General features: G+C 41.2%; 1 protein-coding gene across 19 annotated transcripts in view; it reads left to right on the top strand.

Annotated features, from left to right (window-relative positions):
- The window catches only part of myo18ab (myosin XVIIIAb), a 142326-nt gene that overhangs the window by 114692 nt on the left and 13969 nt on the right, over positions 1 to 13665 (top strand). For 16 of the 19 annotated variants that reach the window (XM_037775587.1, XM_037775585.1, XM_037775584.1 and 13 more), the window contains 6 exons: positions 2736 to 2852; positions 5032 to 5115; positions 8202 to 8339; positions 9808 to 9993; positions 10133 to 10272; positions 12182 to 12226. In XM_037775587.1, the coding sequence (XP_037631515.1) occupies positions 2736 to 2852; positions 5032 to 5115; positions 8202 to 8339; positions 9808 to 9993; positions 10133 to 10272; positions 12182 to 12226 (710 nt within the window). The remainder of the gene's footprint in view (positions 1 to 2735; positions 2853 to 5031; positions 5116 to 8201; positions 8340 to 9807; positions 9994 to 10132; positions 10273 to 12181; positions 12227 to 13665) is intronic. The other 3 variants (XM_037775588.1, XM_037775589.1, XM_037775573.1) reach the window with 1 other exon arrangement.

The following is a 13665-nucleotide window of genomic DNA, read 5'->3' as shown; positions in this document are numbered from 1 at the left end:
AGAGCCGGAGCTGCTTTTCAAAGCTTTTATCAGCACTCAGTGAGGCCAACGGTGAATTTAAAAAAGGAAAGTGTGATATGTAAATGAATTCGCCCTAGATTCCACATGGATATTTTTAGTTTTTCTGAAGTACACCTTGGTAACGTGTCAGCACTGGGTTGTATTATTAAAAATAGACGAGGAATAAATAAATCTTACCCTCATAATCCAAATCCGTGTTTTGAAGCTGCCTTTTGATTCAATGATTTGAGCTCATTTTACATCCTGTTTGGACTGTTTCCTAATAAGATAGATGCCACAGTGTCAGCTCTACCTGTCCCCGACTCCTCAGCTACTCGCTGTGTGCAAATGGATTCATTAGCCTTTGCATATAGTCACATTAGTCATCATTTATTAATCCGTAGCCCCGCACCACCAACCTCTCTCTCTCTTTTGTATATTATCCCAGTCATTACGGAAATAGGATTATTTCAGAACAGTCCCTCCCCTCAGCTGAAGGTACGAGGCAGTTGCTGCTAGCTTTTAAACTCTAATTGGATATCTTGGTTATGACTGTAGGGCCTTAAATAACCCCTGTTGGGTCCTGTGATAAGACGGGGGCTGTGTACTGGAGGGAGCTATTAAGGGCTCTCCTAGGAGAGAGAAAAAAAACTCCACTGGCACACCCACAAAGTTAAGGCACGGCTCCAGACTATGAGCATTTACAATTATTTATAATATGATAATTATAATAATATATTAATATCATAATAATAATAATAATATATATAATAAAAGATGTTATAACTGTCAATCTATCTATGTGTATATACTCTATGTATACATATGTAAATGTGTGTGTGTGTGTGTGTGTGTGTGTATATATATATATAGAATGTGTATGTCTATATATATGTATATAGAATGTATATATGTATATTTATATATATATTCTAGTGATCTTAGAAATTATTCCTACTTTTTTTTCTTTTCTTACTTTACTTTTTTCCACTTTTAATTTTCAATTAGATATTACTGTGACGGTGCAGTGCCCAGAAGGTGTGATGTGAGAAGAAAAAAAGAATTTATATGCACAAAATAATAAATTGCGCTCTTGAAATAATAATAATAAATCTTTGATTTGTGCACAGTTTAATAATTAAAATTGATCCAATTGTATTCTTTCCAAAAGGAATGGCCCACACTGTTTAATTCATAAATTAGTTGTTGTTTTTTATTTCATATTTTAAAATGAAATCAAATTTAATAAAGCCAAGATGTCTGTTGTAGTCCTCTAACAAAAAACCCATCCCATTGTTTTTTTAGACTACTGTTTAGAAGCCTTGAGTTTGCCATTATGGCTGTCGCCAAGTTGTTTTTTTTTCAACCTGACATGACACAAGAGCCGTGGTAGCGACCTGTAGATCACAAGGTTGACAAAGACTTGAAACTAGCGATTGAGACCATAAACTCATGTTTACAATGTTTACTGAGGTAATAAATCAAGTGAGACGTCAGCTCATTTTCTCATAGACTTCTATACAATCAGAGGAGTCGCCCCCTGCTAGCTATTAGACAGAATGCAAGTTTAAGGTACTTCAGCATCGGCTTCACTTTTCAGAACCGGAGCTTGCCGCCTGATAACAACATGAAAAATAACAAACAAAAACATGATACATAAAGGACTATATTAATGCCAAAAAAGTATGCCAGCATATTGCTGCCACCATGACAAACAAAACAATCTATTTATAATGAGAAAATGTTCTCACTTTAATGAGATCCTGTAAATGTTATGCCAAGAGATTTTTAACAAGATATGTTTCCTGTTATTACTACATACCAAAATTGTTCTGTTTTGACAAAAACAAATCTCCTTTTTTATCACAAAATGTTCTCCACCATCCATCCATCAGTTATAACAATATAATGATATCTTGTTCCAATTGTTGAATAAAAAATCTGCGCTATTATTTTATTTGTGTCATGGTGGCCACAGAACATCGCCTTCAATCTGTTTTCAGATGCGGCCTCTTTCTGTTTTTGTTAGTAAAGTTATTCTACTCTATTACTACAGTGTAGAGAAATGTGTTTTTGTCCATTGATCTCTTCAATAGGTATAAAACGTGCTGAACTTGTGCAATAGCTATCCCTGTTAAGTGATTCATTAGATGTTGTAAAATGCTTCTGGCCTTGCTTTTCTATTGTATATCGTATATATATTAGGGATCCTTTTTGATGGTTGCCCAGTTACTTTTTACTAAAAGTCGATATTTACATTTGTCTTTATGTTTTTGTTCCCAAAGGCAGCACTGCACACAACAACACATTAATACTATTTGTGTGCTGCTGATCTGTGAGTTTGCTAATACACACAGACATGTGCTATATCAGCTGTGACTTTTAACTGTGCCATGACTTTAGTTTATTCTGAGTTGTACATTTTGTGACTAGTGCTGTACAAATGTTCTCTTCAACAGACTCCAAAAAGCTTTTCTATCTGCTGGTGCATTCTGCATTGTGATTAATGCATATGCCTGAACACTTTGAGTACATTATAATGGCGCTACAAATCCAAAGCATGTGATTCGTATAGAGCAAAATATTTTGAGAGCTTGACCCTGTGTAAATAAAGATATTTCGTTTTTTGTGAGAGAACTGGCTGCCACTGTTTGTCTAATTTTGTCTGACACAGTCATAACACAGCTGGCTTTATCGATTTAATAAATCTCTGTGATTTGCTTTGTGATCTTCAGCTGGAGGAGCAGCTGAGTCGTCTGCAGAGAGAGAAGAATGACCTGCAGTCCAGGAACGAGGAGGACCAGGAGGACCTCAACGAGCTGATGAAGAAACACAAGGCCGCTGTGGCCCAGGTCGACTATTCTCCTCTCTCTATACTATAAGACCTGGAAATTACATTTGCCAATTAATGCTTCCATTTCCTTATGCAGCTTTAAATTATTAATGAATTACATTTTAAAATGGAATTACAAAAACATATTTTATTACAAAAATTATTTAAAAAAATGATTTTCTTCGTCTCACAATGAATTTGTTACCTACTTTTACTTCACGATCACTTTAATAAAAAAAGCTTAAAAACTAAATGAAGCTCAACCCACAGAGCAGCAACAGGATTGGCCATCTGTTATGTGTTGATGGAAATCATGTGTGTGGGGTCCGGCCAATTAAGCTCCTACTATTTAAAAAGCAACTTAACACCCCGTTTTAGCTCGAACACAGCCCCTTCACACATTCAAATACATTTGAAACCAAGACACACACCAAATGTGTTTCATCTCAAGTGATACTAAATGTTTTTTTGTGGTTTATTTTCATGTCGAGGACAGAATTACTAGATATTCTCTGGAGAAAAGAAATAATTGTCTTTTTCCAGACAGTAATTTGCCTATAAACAGAGACCAAGATCAATGGTACAATAGAAAAATAATAAGATTTACTGACTCAAAAAAAGGATTTAGGTTTTAGTGTTAAAGCTACTAAGAGGAACTTTCATTTTGCGGTCCCTGTTGACAAAAGCGGTAGTGTTTCCAAGCACCAGAGTCCCTTTAGAAAGCCTCTCATTTTACTGCAGCAGGGTCTGACGGTCTGCCCCGAGCAGTCCTGGTTCTGGTTTTCTCGTGCTTCCCTTCTCTCCATCTGGCCCAGCAATATGGCTTGGGTCTCCAGCAGGGACCAGCGGAGCAGCGAGGCGAAGCTCTGCTTCTGACCGTAGAGCTCTCCACCTCCTGCCGGAGCTCCGACTGCAGGTCGAAAGCGGCAGCGAAGCCAGATCGGGGTCTGTCCGCGGTGGGCTGGTCGCTGCCGGAGGCCCTGCTGGAGTCTGAGCTGAAGGAGTTTCTGGTGATCCTGCATGTCTCATGTCACAGGGAATCTGACCCCATGACAGGCATTGAGAATAACTATATAGAAATAGCCAATCTTCTCGCTGATGGTCTCGTTTACTTATCTAGGTCTTATAGAGGCATCAGTATTACATTGAGACTGTGTTAAAAAGTTCCTTGTAGTAACTTTAAGTTAGTCTTTTAATGCAAATTTAAAAATCAATATTTTTTTTCACCCATGTGCGTGGATGTGCGCCCGCATGTGCATGAGATAAACTAAACAGGCACCCACTCGTAGAAAAACAGCACAACACAGTGTTACCAGAGGTCAGAAACTCAACAAGGAACCTGTTCCCATACACAACCAGTGCAGTATATTGGTCAATTCCACAGCTAATACTGTATGTCAACAATAAAACTGAATCATCCATCATATAACGAGATATAAGATGATATAAGATGGATGACACTGACTGGCTGGTGAATGATTTTTAATAAAAAAGTAAAGATTTGCCCAACCCAAAAAGGTAAATTCCCTGGATCCAGCTTTACATTGAATGATCTGAACACCGTTCATCCTTGCCGATTGAGACATTTTTGAAAAGCGGTGGTATTTGGCTAGCTCCGAGTGCCCCTCCCCCCCCCCATCCCACAGTAGTATTAAAGCTGTATATGCAGATGAACAGCAAGTGGAAGTGAAAGTGGAGTAAAAACGCTTCCTTTCCATTGCTGATGGAACGATGAGTGATCTGCTTCAACTGGCTCCAAATGAATCCATCCTTCCTGTCTAAACTGAAGCAGCTGAATTCCCTGTGGGACCCGCTGTAGCAGAGTGTTTCATCTACTGTGAAAAAAAAAGAGCACTTGTCTCAAATATTTCACACAGGTCACATTGAAATGAAATTCACTGATATGCTTTCACCAGACTAAAAAAAAAAGTTTCCAGCAGATTTATTTGTCGAAGTAATGTCACTGTGATGGCATCATATTTACTGGATCTATATGGTATTTCTTTATTGTTTGGCATTTAATGGATTTAGATTTAGTTTTGTGGATTAGTCTGCATACTGTATACTTGATGATGCACTTGTAAAAGTGAAATTCCTTCTTCCATCAGGTGGAATAAAAGAAAAACATGTTTAATATCTGCCTACAGTATCATGTTGCTCGCTGACTTTGCTCCTTTCCTGTGTTTTCGTGGTTTCAGTCGGCCCAGAACCTGGCTCAGATCAGTGACCTACAAGCCCAGCTGGAGGACGCCCTCAAGGAGAAGCAGGAGGTTCAGGAGAAGGTAAATGCTGTTTCTCTGCTCTCAGCGTATCACTGACATCCAGTTTAAATCTGTATTCCATCTAAGAGCAGAGTAAAACGGGCAGGGAGAGATGTGACAATGTGGAACTTATGTCAGTTTTAAAAAGTATGCGTCAGACCAGAGGAAGGAACCAGTAGGACGGGTTTAGAGAACTGGAATCCAGACCTGAAGTCATTGCCCATACATTTATGGCTTTTGATTGATGCTCAATAACCTATTAGAAAACAGCATTTATTAGTTTATTCTATTAAAATATGTCTGTGATCTCCCATTTCCTTTGTGTTGCTGAGAATAATCTCTTATTATACAGTACCATGTTTGTCTCACAATCTGGCTCACTTCACTTTGACTAAGTCTGACTTTTAGATACTTAAAGTGACAGTAGGCAGTATATTTTTGTCATCATTGCGCAAAAATTCCATAATAACCTTTCAGCATATTTTAATTCAAGTGTTCTGAGAGAAAACTAGACTTCTGCACCTCCTCATGGCTCTGTTTTCAGGCTTTAACAGACCTAGCCGTGACGACAGATTTTGGTCAATCACAGGTCATTTCAGAGAAAGCATTTCTATTGAGTGTTCCAATTAGCTGTGCTCTGGCTCGTGGGTTGGTGTTTGGTATTTTCTCAACTGATCTCAATATGGCCGCCGGGTCACAAACTTTCTCATTTTACAGCTAAACAGTACACTACAAGATGTTTCGGAAAACATTTGAGGAGAGAAATAGGCATTACAGTAACAGAATATTGATTCATATTTGATCAGCGCTGCCTAGTTTGACCGTTTGATCGGAGTTCGGGAGTGATTGACAGCCGGTTCTCATAGACGGCAGCTGGACGGCAGGAGGACACATGATTTTTTTTTTACCTGTCTCATTCTCTACTGTCAGGATATAGTGGGCGTTTTATAAAAATAACTTTTTTTAATTATATATGCCCCATTTCTACCCACTGCAGCATTAACTCCAAAGAGTTTCCTTTTAAAACCAGGGTCATAACAGTAATTAAAAAAGGTTCAAGAACAGGAAGCACTTCTGTGGCTCAGGAAGTGGCTCCTCCAGTCCTTGGGCAAGATATTGAACGCCAAATTACTCTCGAAGGCTGAGCCATCAGTGTGTGTGTGTGTGTGTGAATGGGTGAATGTTGGCATGTGGTGTAAAGCACTTTGAGTGGTTAGAAGACTAGAAAGGAACAATATAAATGCAAGTCCATTAGCATTTATTTTACGCTTGTAATACTTTTCAACAATGAAAGCCAATCATTCGTTGGTTCCAACTTCTTGAATGTGACGATTTTCTACTTTTCTGTCTTTCTATGATAGTAAACTAAATATTTTGGACTGACCAAAACAGTCCGAACATGTTGCTTTGGGCTCCGGGAAATTGAGATGGGAGAGCAGATTGACTTGATAATTGTTATAATGTTAGAGCTCGAATTAGAAATTGTCAACGTGTGATGACCCTATGACACTTTCAGTCTCATAAGTTTCTAAAGTTTCCTCTGCTGCAGTGCAGTGAAGAATCCAATTTACAAACTTGCATGAATGTGCAGCGTTGCATCTGCCGATTTCCTTTGCCTTTGCACTGGTCTCTTAAGAAATACAACCCTTGATGTAATAGATGTGTCATTCAAGCAGGATTGGCCCTGGCAATATGTGACACAGATGGCCAACTTGGTTTCCCCATGAATCCATCAGACACAGCTCGACCTGACAGATCAAACCCAGCCAAGAAGAGGGGAGATTAGACCAATATCCCCCCTTCACCTGAACTGTACAACCAGTATGATATCTTCGTATGACCCAAGGTCATAGGTTGGTTATATTGGGTTTATGTGCTGATGACCTGACATGCCAAATCAAAGCTTCAAATGTTTAAAATTCAAAATACTTAAAATGCTCTACCTTGTGCCATTGTGACCCAAGAGGCTAAAGTTTTGTAATACAACCAAACACAGCAGGGGATTAGCTCCCTCAGTCAGAGAAAGAGAATGTACAACTCAAAACATCAACGACCGTAGCGATTGGTTGGAGTGAAAACCTAAAGACTCTTGTGCAGTAATGTGCTGAAAGAGTGTAGTAAATTGTGCTCACAGTTTCCTTGTTTTTGAACCAATAATTACAATCTCAGTTTTGTCCTGATTTAGTTGGAGGACATTTTGGGGTGTCAAAAAACTGATGTCAAAAATGCATATTTTAACGGGCCTTAAATGATGACAGTTAGGGATGTTAATAATTAATCGTTAACCGACTTTAAGAATTTTAACTGATTAATGCTAATGGTTAAACGGTTCAAAGAAACATTAAAAATGAGTTAAAAAGCTGAGCAAAGTGTTGCAGATACAGGAAGTTTGCTCGGATCCTGAGCTGAGGAGCTGTAGCATTTACTCACCGACGAATAGACTGTACACACAATGCTACAGCTATGTTAACAGCTATAATGCCACCAACAACCCCAAACTCACCGCCCCCACACACACGGTCTGTCAGACACTTGCTGACGTTACGCCGCGCTGACAGACCATATGTATGTGACAACGGGGAGAATGAAGCCACCAGCAACGCTACATCTCCGAACGTAGAAAAACCAAACAGACACGGTCTGTTGGACACTCGCTAACAGCAGAGACACAGCTGACAACCTCGCAGCTAAACTAGTGGTGCGGTGCAGACTTACTGGGAAAGTGGCTGTATGTGTCCTCGACACTACACGCAGCATCGTGGCTGCTACATTAACTCTCCCGGATGGGTGAACTGGGGACTCAGTTGTCTGTTGTACTCATACAATGCAGCTGGCGCACTGCTGCATGCGACGCACTAATCTTGTCAGTTAATGAGGGTCGGTTATTGGTTAGAAAAAGATTTCTAAATTAGCATCCCTAATGACAGTGGTAACATAAAGACTGAAGAGTAGTACACCCAGGACAGAGCCTTGCAGCACTCCACATGGAATGTCTAGTCTTTGTGATGAAAAGTTTTGAATTCGACAAAAAAAGCTCAGATTTTATCCTAGCACTCAGTGGCACTCACAAGTATAGTGACATACATTTGTGTATTTTTGTGTCTTAGTTGCAAGCCCTCCAGAGCCAGCTGGAGTTCCAGGAGCAGTCCATGGTGGAGAAATCCCTCGTCAGCCGGCAAGAGGCCAAGATCCGCGAGCTGGAGACCAAGCTGGAGTTTGAGAAGACCCAGGTCAAACGCCTGGAGGTGAGAGCTAAAGACAGGTGGAGGAGGGCTGGTGTTGGTTGGCAGCTGGTAGAGGAAGCTGCAGCATGTGGAAGACATAGGTGAGGGTGAAATGTGCTGCTGGTGGTCAGAGGTCGACTGCAGAGACGGAGAAAGGTCATGATAAACTGAACACAAGTGGCACCATGTGCTGTACCTCCATCACATTTCCGACCACTGCCAGTTAGATTATACCCATCGCTGCTTTACTTTGTCCTCTAGCTTTTATTGCTCTCACTCGACAATTTGTTATTGTGTCATTTTGAAATTATTTCCAGATTGCGCCCGAGACAAAAAGCACAATTGAAGGATAAAGGTTACCATCTGCACGCTCCCAGGGAGAAATTGAAATCCTCTCTCGCCCACTGTTAAAATGACCCTGCGCTCAATTGTGCAGGTTCAGTCTAGTAATTACTAGCTGTGCGATGTGCTCACCGCCAGGCACACACTCCCTCTGCTCCTTGCCCTCCAAACTCAAAATAAATATATTTATTTATTAAATGTGATTTTTTTTTTTTAGCCTGTGGTGAAATGTGCAGAGGTAGGAAAATACACACAATGGTTACACTCTTGGCTTTTTATGGCTTCTCACCAGCATTAATAACTGCAAAGAGTGAATAGTTCAGGTTGCCTGAGTAGTATAACTCATCAAAGCTGTAGGTAGCAGAGCTCAATCAATACCGATGTGAGGAGGCACAGTGCAACACCCACTCAGTGTGTGAAATATGGACAGGGCTGGTGGCTAATGCAGGAGCTAACTCACCGGAGAAGTATGCTGCCGGCATCGATGCACAGACTGAATACAGACTGGCTGCAGATTTAAAAAGACTTATAGAGGAGCTGCCTGTTAAAACACTGCAAACATACAGTGTATGTGATGAAAGCCTGCTGCACCACTCCAATGCATTATTAATACAAATAAGCTCATCAATTGTTAACATTGTTTTCTGACTGGGTTCTGTGGAGATGAATTGCCCATACTCACTGAACCGCAATATTTGTTCACATTATTTCAAGGCTTTCTTTGAATGTTTTTCCCTTTTTATGTGCTCTGATTCTCGTCTGTTACAGCACTGAAGTTTGAACCAGGGATTGGTCGATGCAGATCTTTGTGGGCCATAATGATAAGGATACTGTTAATATTTAGAATGGCATGTTAGCTGGCAGCCGGGCTCTAGTGAGTCAGTCAGACCAACAATTCAGAGTGTTACAGATATGTACCTCTCAGGATTAATTGTAATAACTTTGGTGATCCTCTGACTTTTCATCTAGAGGATGACGAACCCCTCTGTGTTGGCGTTCTGACTCCACTGACAGGCTGCCCTCATTCAAATGAAAGAGGGGGCAGCTTTTTTTCATCCAGTACATTATGTTGGTGTTCTGTCCAGCTGGCTGTACACGGTATCAATCTGAGCGTATTGTTGAACCGTCTCTCTTTATTGCTTTGCAGACCCTTGTAACTCGTCTTAAGGAGAACTTAGAGAAGCTGACGGAGGAACGAGACCAGCGCAGCAGCAGCGAGATTCGAGAGAAGGAACAGAACAAACGTCTGCAGAGACAGATCCGCGACGTCAAAGAGGAGACGGGTGAGCTGGCCAAAAAGGAATCAGAGGCCAGCCGCAAAAAACACGAGCTGGTAAGGATGTGATGGATAATAATGAGACAACTTGCTGACGATTAGCAATGAGCGAGCAGTACAGTTATTTTAGGAGAGCATCCATCAACAATAAATCAACCTTTTTGTCCCAGTCCGCTGACTCTTGTCTCATTAACAGGAAATGGACATTGAGAGCTTAGAGGCTGCTAATCAGAGCCTGCAGGCAGACCTCAAGCTGGCCTTCAAAAGGATCGGTGACCTCCAGGCAGCCATCGAGGACGAGATGGAGAGTGACGACAATGAAGACCTTATCAACAGGTACAGAGGAATTCATTTCTAACGTTGGAGCCTCTTGGAGTTCCGGAAGGAAGGAGGGCTTAGTTTGAAACAGAGTAGTGATTGCATTAAAGGGCAAAAGAACTTAGCTCAAGGTCCATTGTTGAGCTTTCAACCTCATCTCACCATCTTCATCAACGGATTACTTTTGGTTGAGTTGTTGACTCACCAGATAATGAAAAATATTATATTACCAATACATTGTTATCCACATCTTCTTTTAGGATGTTTGACTACCTTCCTTTTTAGGTACTATCCAAAAGTGGTGGAACAGTTTTGTAATTTTTTATTGCTCATAATTTTGTAGAAAAATGTTTTTCTCCAATTTTTTTTCTGCTTTCCAGAAAGTTGTTTGTTTTCAGTCTTATGTCTGTGTGTAGAACAGAGCTTTGATGAACAACAGGCAGGCACATACAAATCCTGGAGTCTGTAACTGTAACTGGCAACCCGCACTATAGTCATAGGCCCTGTTCAGACCTGGCATTAACATGCGTCCTGAGTGATCCGAACACAAGTAGACAGCTCTAAGTACGTCTGTTCGCACCTGGCATTAGAATGCGTCTCCACATGCGTCCTGAGTGGCCACTTGTGATCCGATCTCACTTCCCCGCTCTATATGCAAATAAACACGTAGTAAACACACGGCTAATACAGCATACGTTGTGGCGTAATATTACATTTATGTCAGTAGTAATATCCTACATATTCGTGAATTTGGGTACATTTTATTAACATCAAAATAAAAGGTTATTGTACCGGCAGTCCCCGGGGACCTCCGTGCCGCCGGCACCGATGTGTTTGCCAGGCAACAGCGGGTACAGAGCTTCAGAGAGTGGGGGATGAGAGAGAGCGAGCGGGCGGGTGTCAGCTCCGTGCAAAGCAGCGGAACAAAAACAGACACATCTCCGACAGTATGATGATAATGCACTTCACGTCCCTAGCCTGATAGTCTGTAGATATGTAGCCTATAGATAAGATATATTTGAAGAAAATACAGTTGTACCAACAGAATACAGACCAGCGCTCGCGTCTGCCTGTCTGTTCACATGAGGAACGCAGACACCCAACGCTTCCCAGCGGGACGTCAGTAGAGTAGGCGGTCCTTAATGTAGTCCAGGACACATTTGTGTTCACGCTGCTAAAAGAATGTGGTCATATGTGGCCCAGACCACCTCTGAATGTGGTCTGAAAAATCCGATCCCAATGCGTCATCAATGCGTCTTGAGTGCGTTCACACCTGTACTTAGAGCTGTCCACTTGTCATCCGATCACTGAGGACGCATGTTAATACCAGGTCTGAACAGGGCCATAGACGCTGCTCAGAAGTGCTGCTGGGCAAATATATAAACTGTTTATGTCCCAGCACATAACGCTCCCTAAAATCACAAACTGACATTTTGACATGTCTCTTGCTTCCAGTCTTTATGCTTAGCTAGGCTAACCGCATCCTGACTTTAGTTCTGCAATAAACACACAGACATGAGGTACAGTATATAACACACACACACACACAGAGACATAATGAGAGTTCTTGTCCCTACAGCAGCAGTAAACAGATCTGTGAGTCATTAGAATACACTCTGTAAGGCTTTCTTCTCCTCTCCGTATGCAAGACACAAGATCAAGATGAGGTGGCATGCTGAGCTAATGCCCATGAAAACATGATGCGTACCATACAGTTAGTTTGCCGAAGGGAAAACCAAAACTAGGTCATCCCAGCGTCGGCCATGATACGCACATTTATTGAGATATGTTTAAGCATCCTTCACCTTTTTATGTATAATTTTTTTACTTGATTTTTTTCCTTTTCTATTGTCTTCTGTTTCTGTGTGTTGTCTTTTTTCTTCCCTGTCCCTCCACCAATCATCATCATCATCATCATCACGACCAGTTTGCAAGATATGGTGACAAAGTATCAGAAAAGACAGAACAGAGCGTGAGCAACTTGAACTTTTTTTGCACCACTGGAAATGATGCAGTATTCTACAGTCTTTGAACATTTAGTTGAGAGGATGATAGTGGAGAGAGAAAATCCCGAGTTTTTCTCTGGGTTTAGTTTCGGTCCAGTTAGTCCATCACTTCTGGCTGTCACACTGTAGGAAAGAGCTGATATTTGAAGGAAAAATCCCCCCTGACAGAAAAAAAAAATAGAAAAGATATCTGAAATGCACCTGGCATTCTGGGCTAATTTTTTTGTTTGGTGATTTTCCCCCTGATTCCTGTGATAATTTTCATCTATTTCAAGACATCAGCTTTTGGTGTCAGGCCCTCAGAATCAAAGAGCGATGGCTCAGTTCCAGATCCGCACAATTCAAACAGGAAGACATGCCTCACGGAAGACACAGAGATACAGAAAATCCAAAGGGGGGATTTTCCTTTGATGTGTGAAGGCTCTGGGATAATGCATCATCAACAGTGCTCAGAGATTCCCTCAACCCCCAGTTTACTCCACTCTTCATTGCATGCCCTCACATGCTGAGTTGCATGAATACCACTGACAATATGTTACTTGAGCCCCAGCATGAAACAGGCCTCCCTCCTCAGATTCACTGTATGGTTAACCACTTTGCAAAGCTTTTGAATTGAAAGGCAAGAGTGTCTCTGGTCCTCTCCCTTGAGGCCGAGATCTTCCTCATGGTTCTCCTTTACGCAGCCGGGGGGGAGGTGTGGAGGGGGAGTTACCGGCTTGCTTTGGTCTGAGGGCGTCATGTCGGACACTGCTGTATTGTGTTTGAACAGCAGTTGGGCCTATCGCTCCCTGGGCCCCATCTTAATGTTTCATCGGCCCGCTCTAGGGCTGGATGTGACCGTGGCTCGGCGGTGACTTGCCCTCCTGACAGGAGAAAAGAAAGGGTGTGTTCCTCATCAATCTTTGACTCGCACTTGCTTAATAATGCAGAACCCTCAAATGTCTTACAAAAAGCTGTCTCGCTCACCAGGCGAGTAGCACACACACAGCGTTAACCTCTGGCTCTCAGCCATTCCAGTCCCCCTGTCTGTAAAGGGATTATTAATCAGAGCTGGGAAGTGCAGCAAGTGTTTTGATTTGTAATGAGCTGTTAGCCACATTTGAATAAGAAAAAAAAAAAAAAGCTCCTCTTTCCTGGTGTTTGGATAAGACACATTTCTATTTCAGTGAATATGAATTATACAGCTATACATTTGAATGTATTAACATTAATACAGTATAATTCAATTTGTATTAAGCTGCTCTAAAATACATACATTTCAGAAAGGCATATATCTAATGTTGGAGCACTTTTGGCTTAAAATATCACAATATATTATATATATAAATTATATTGGGGTTCATTTGTTATTTTGCAACAACATAAAGACCTGCTCTGTAAATGACAGATCCAGATTTTCCCTTTT

Source organism: Sebastes umbrosus, chromosome 7 (genome assembly GCF_015220745.1).
Source record: "Sebastes umbrosus isolate fSebUmb1 chromosome 7, fSebUmb1.pri, whole genome shotgun sequence".
Taxonomy (NCBI): domain Eukaryota; kingdom Metazoa; phylum Chordata; class Actinopteri; order Perciformes; family Sebastidae; genus Sebastes; species Sebastes umbrosus.
This window is presented reverse-complemented; position numbering and strand designations above follow the sequence as displayed.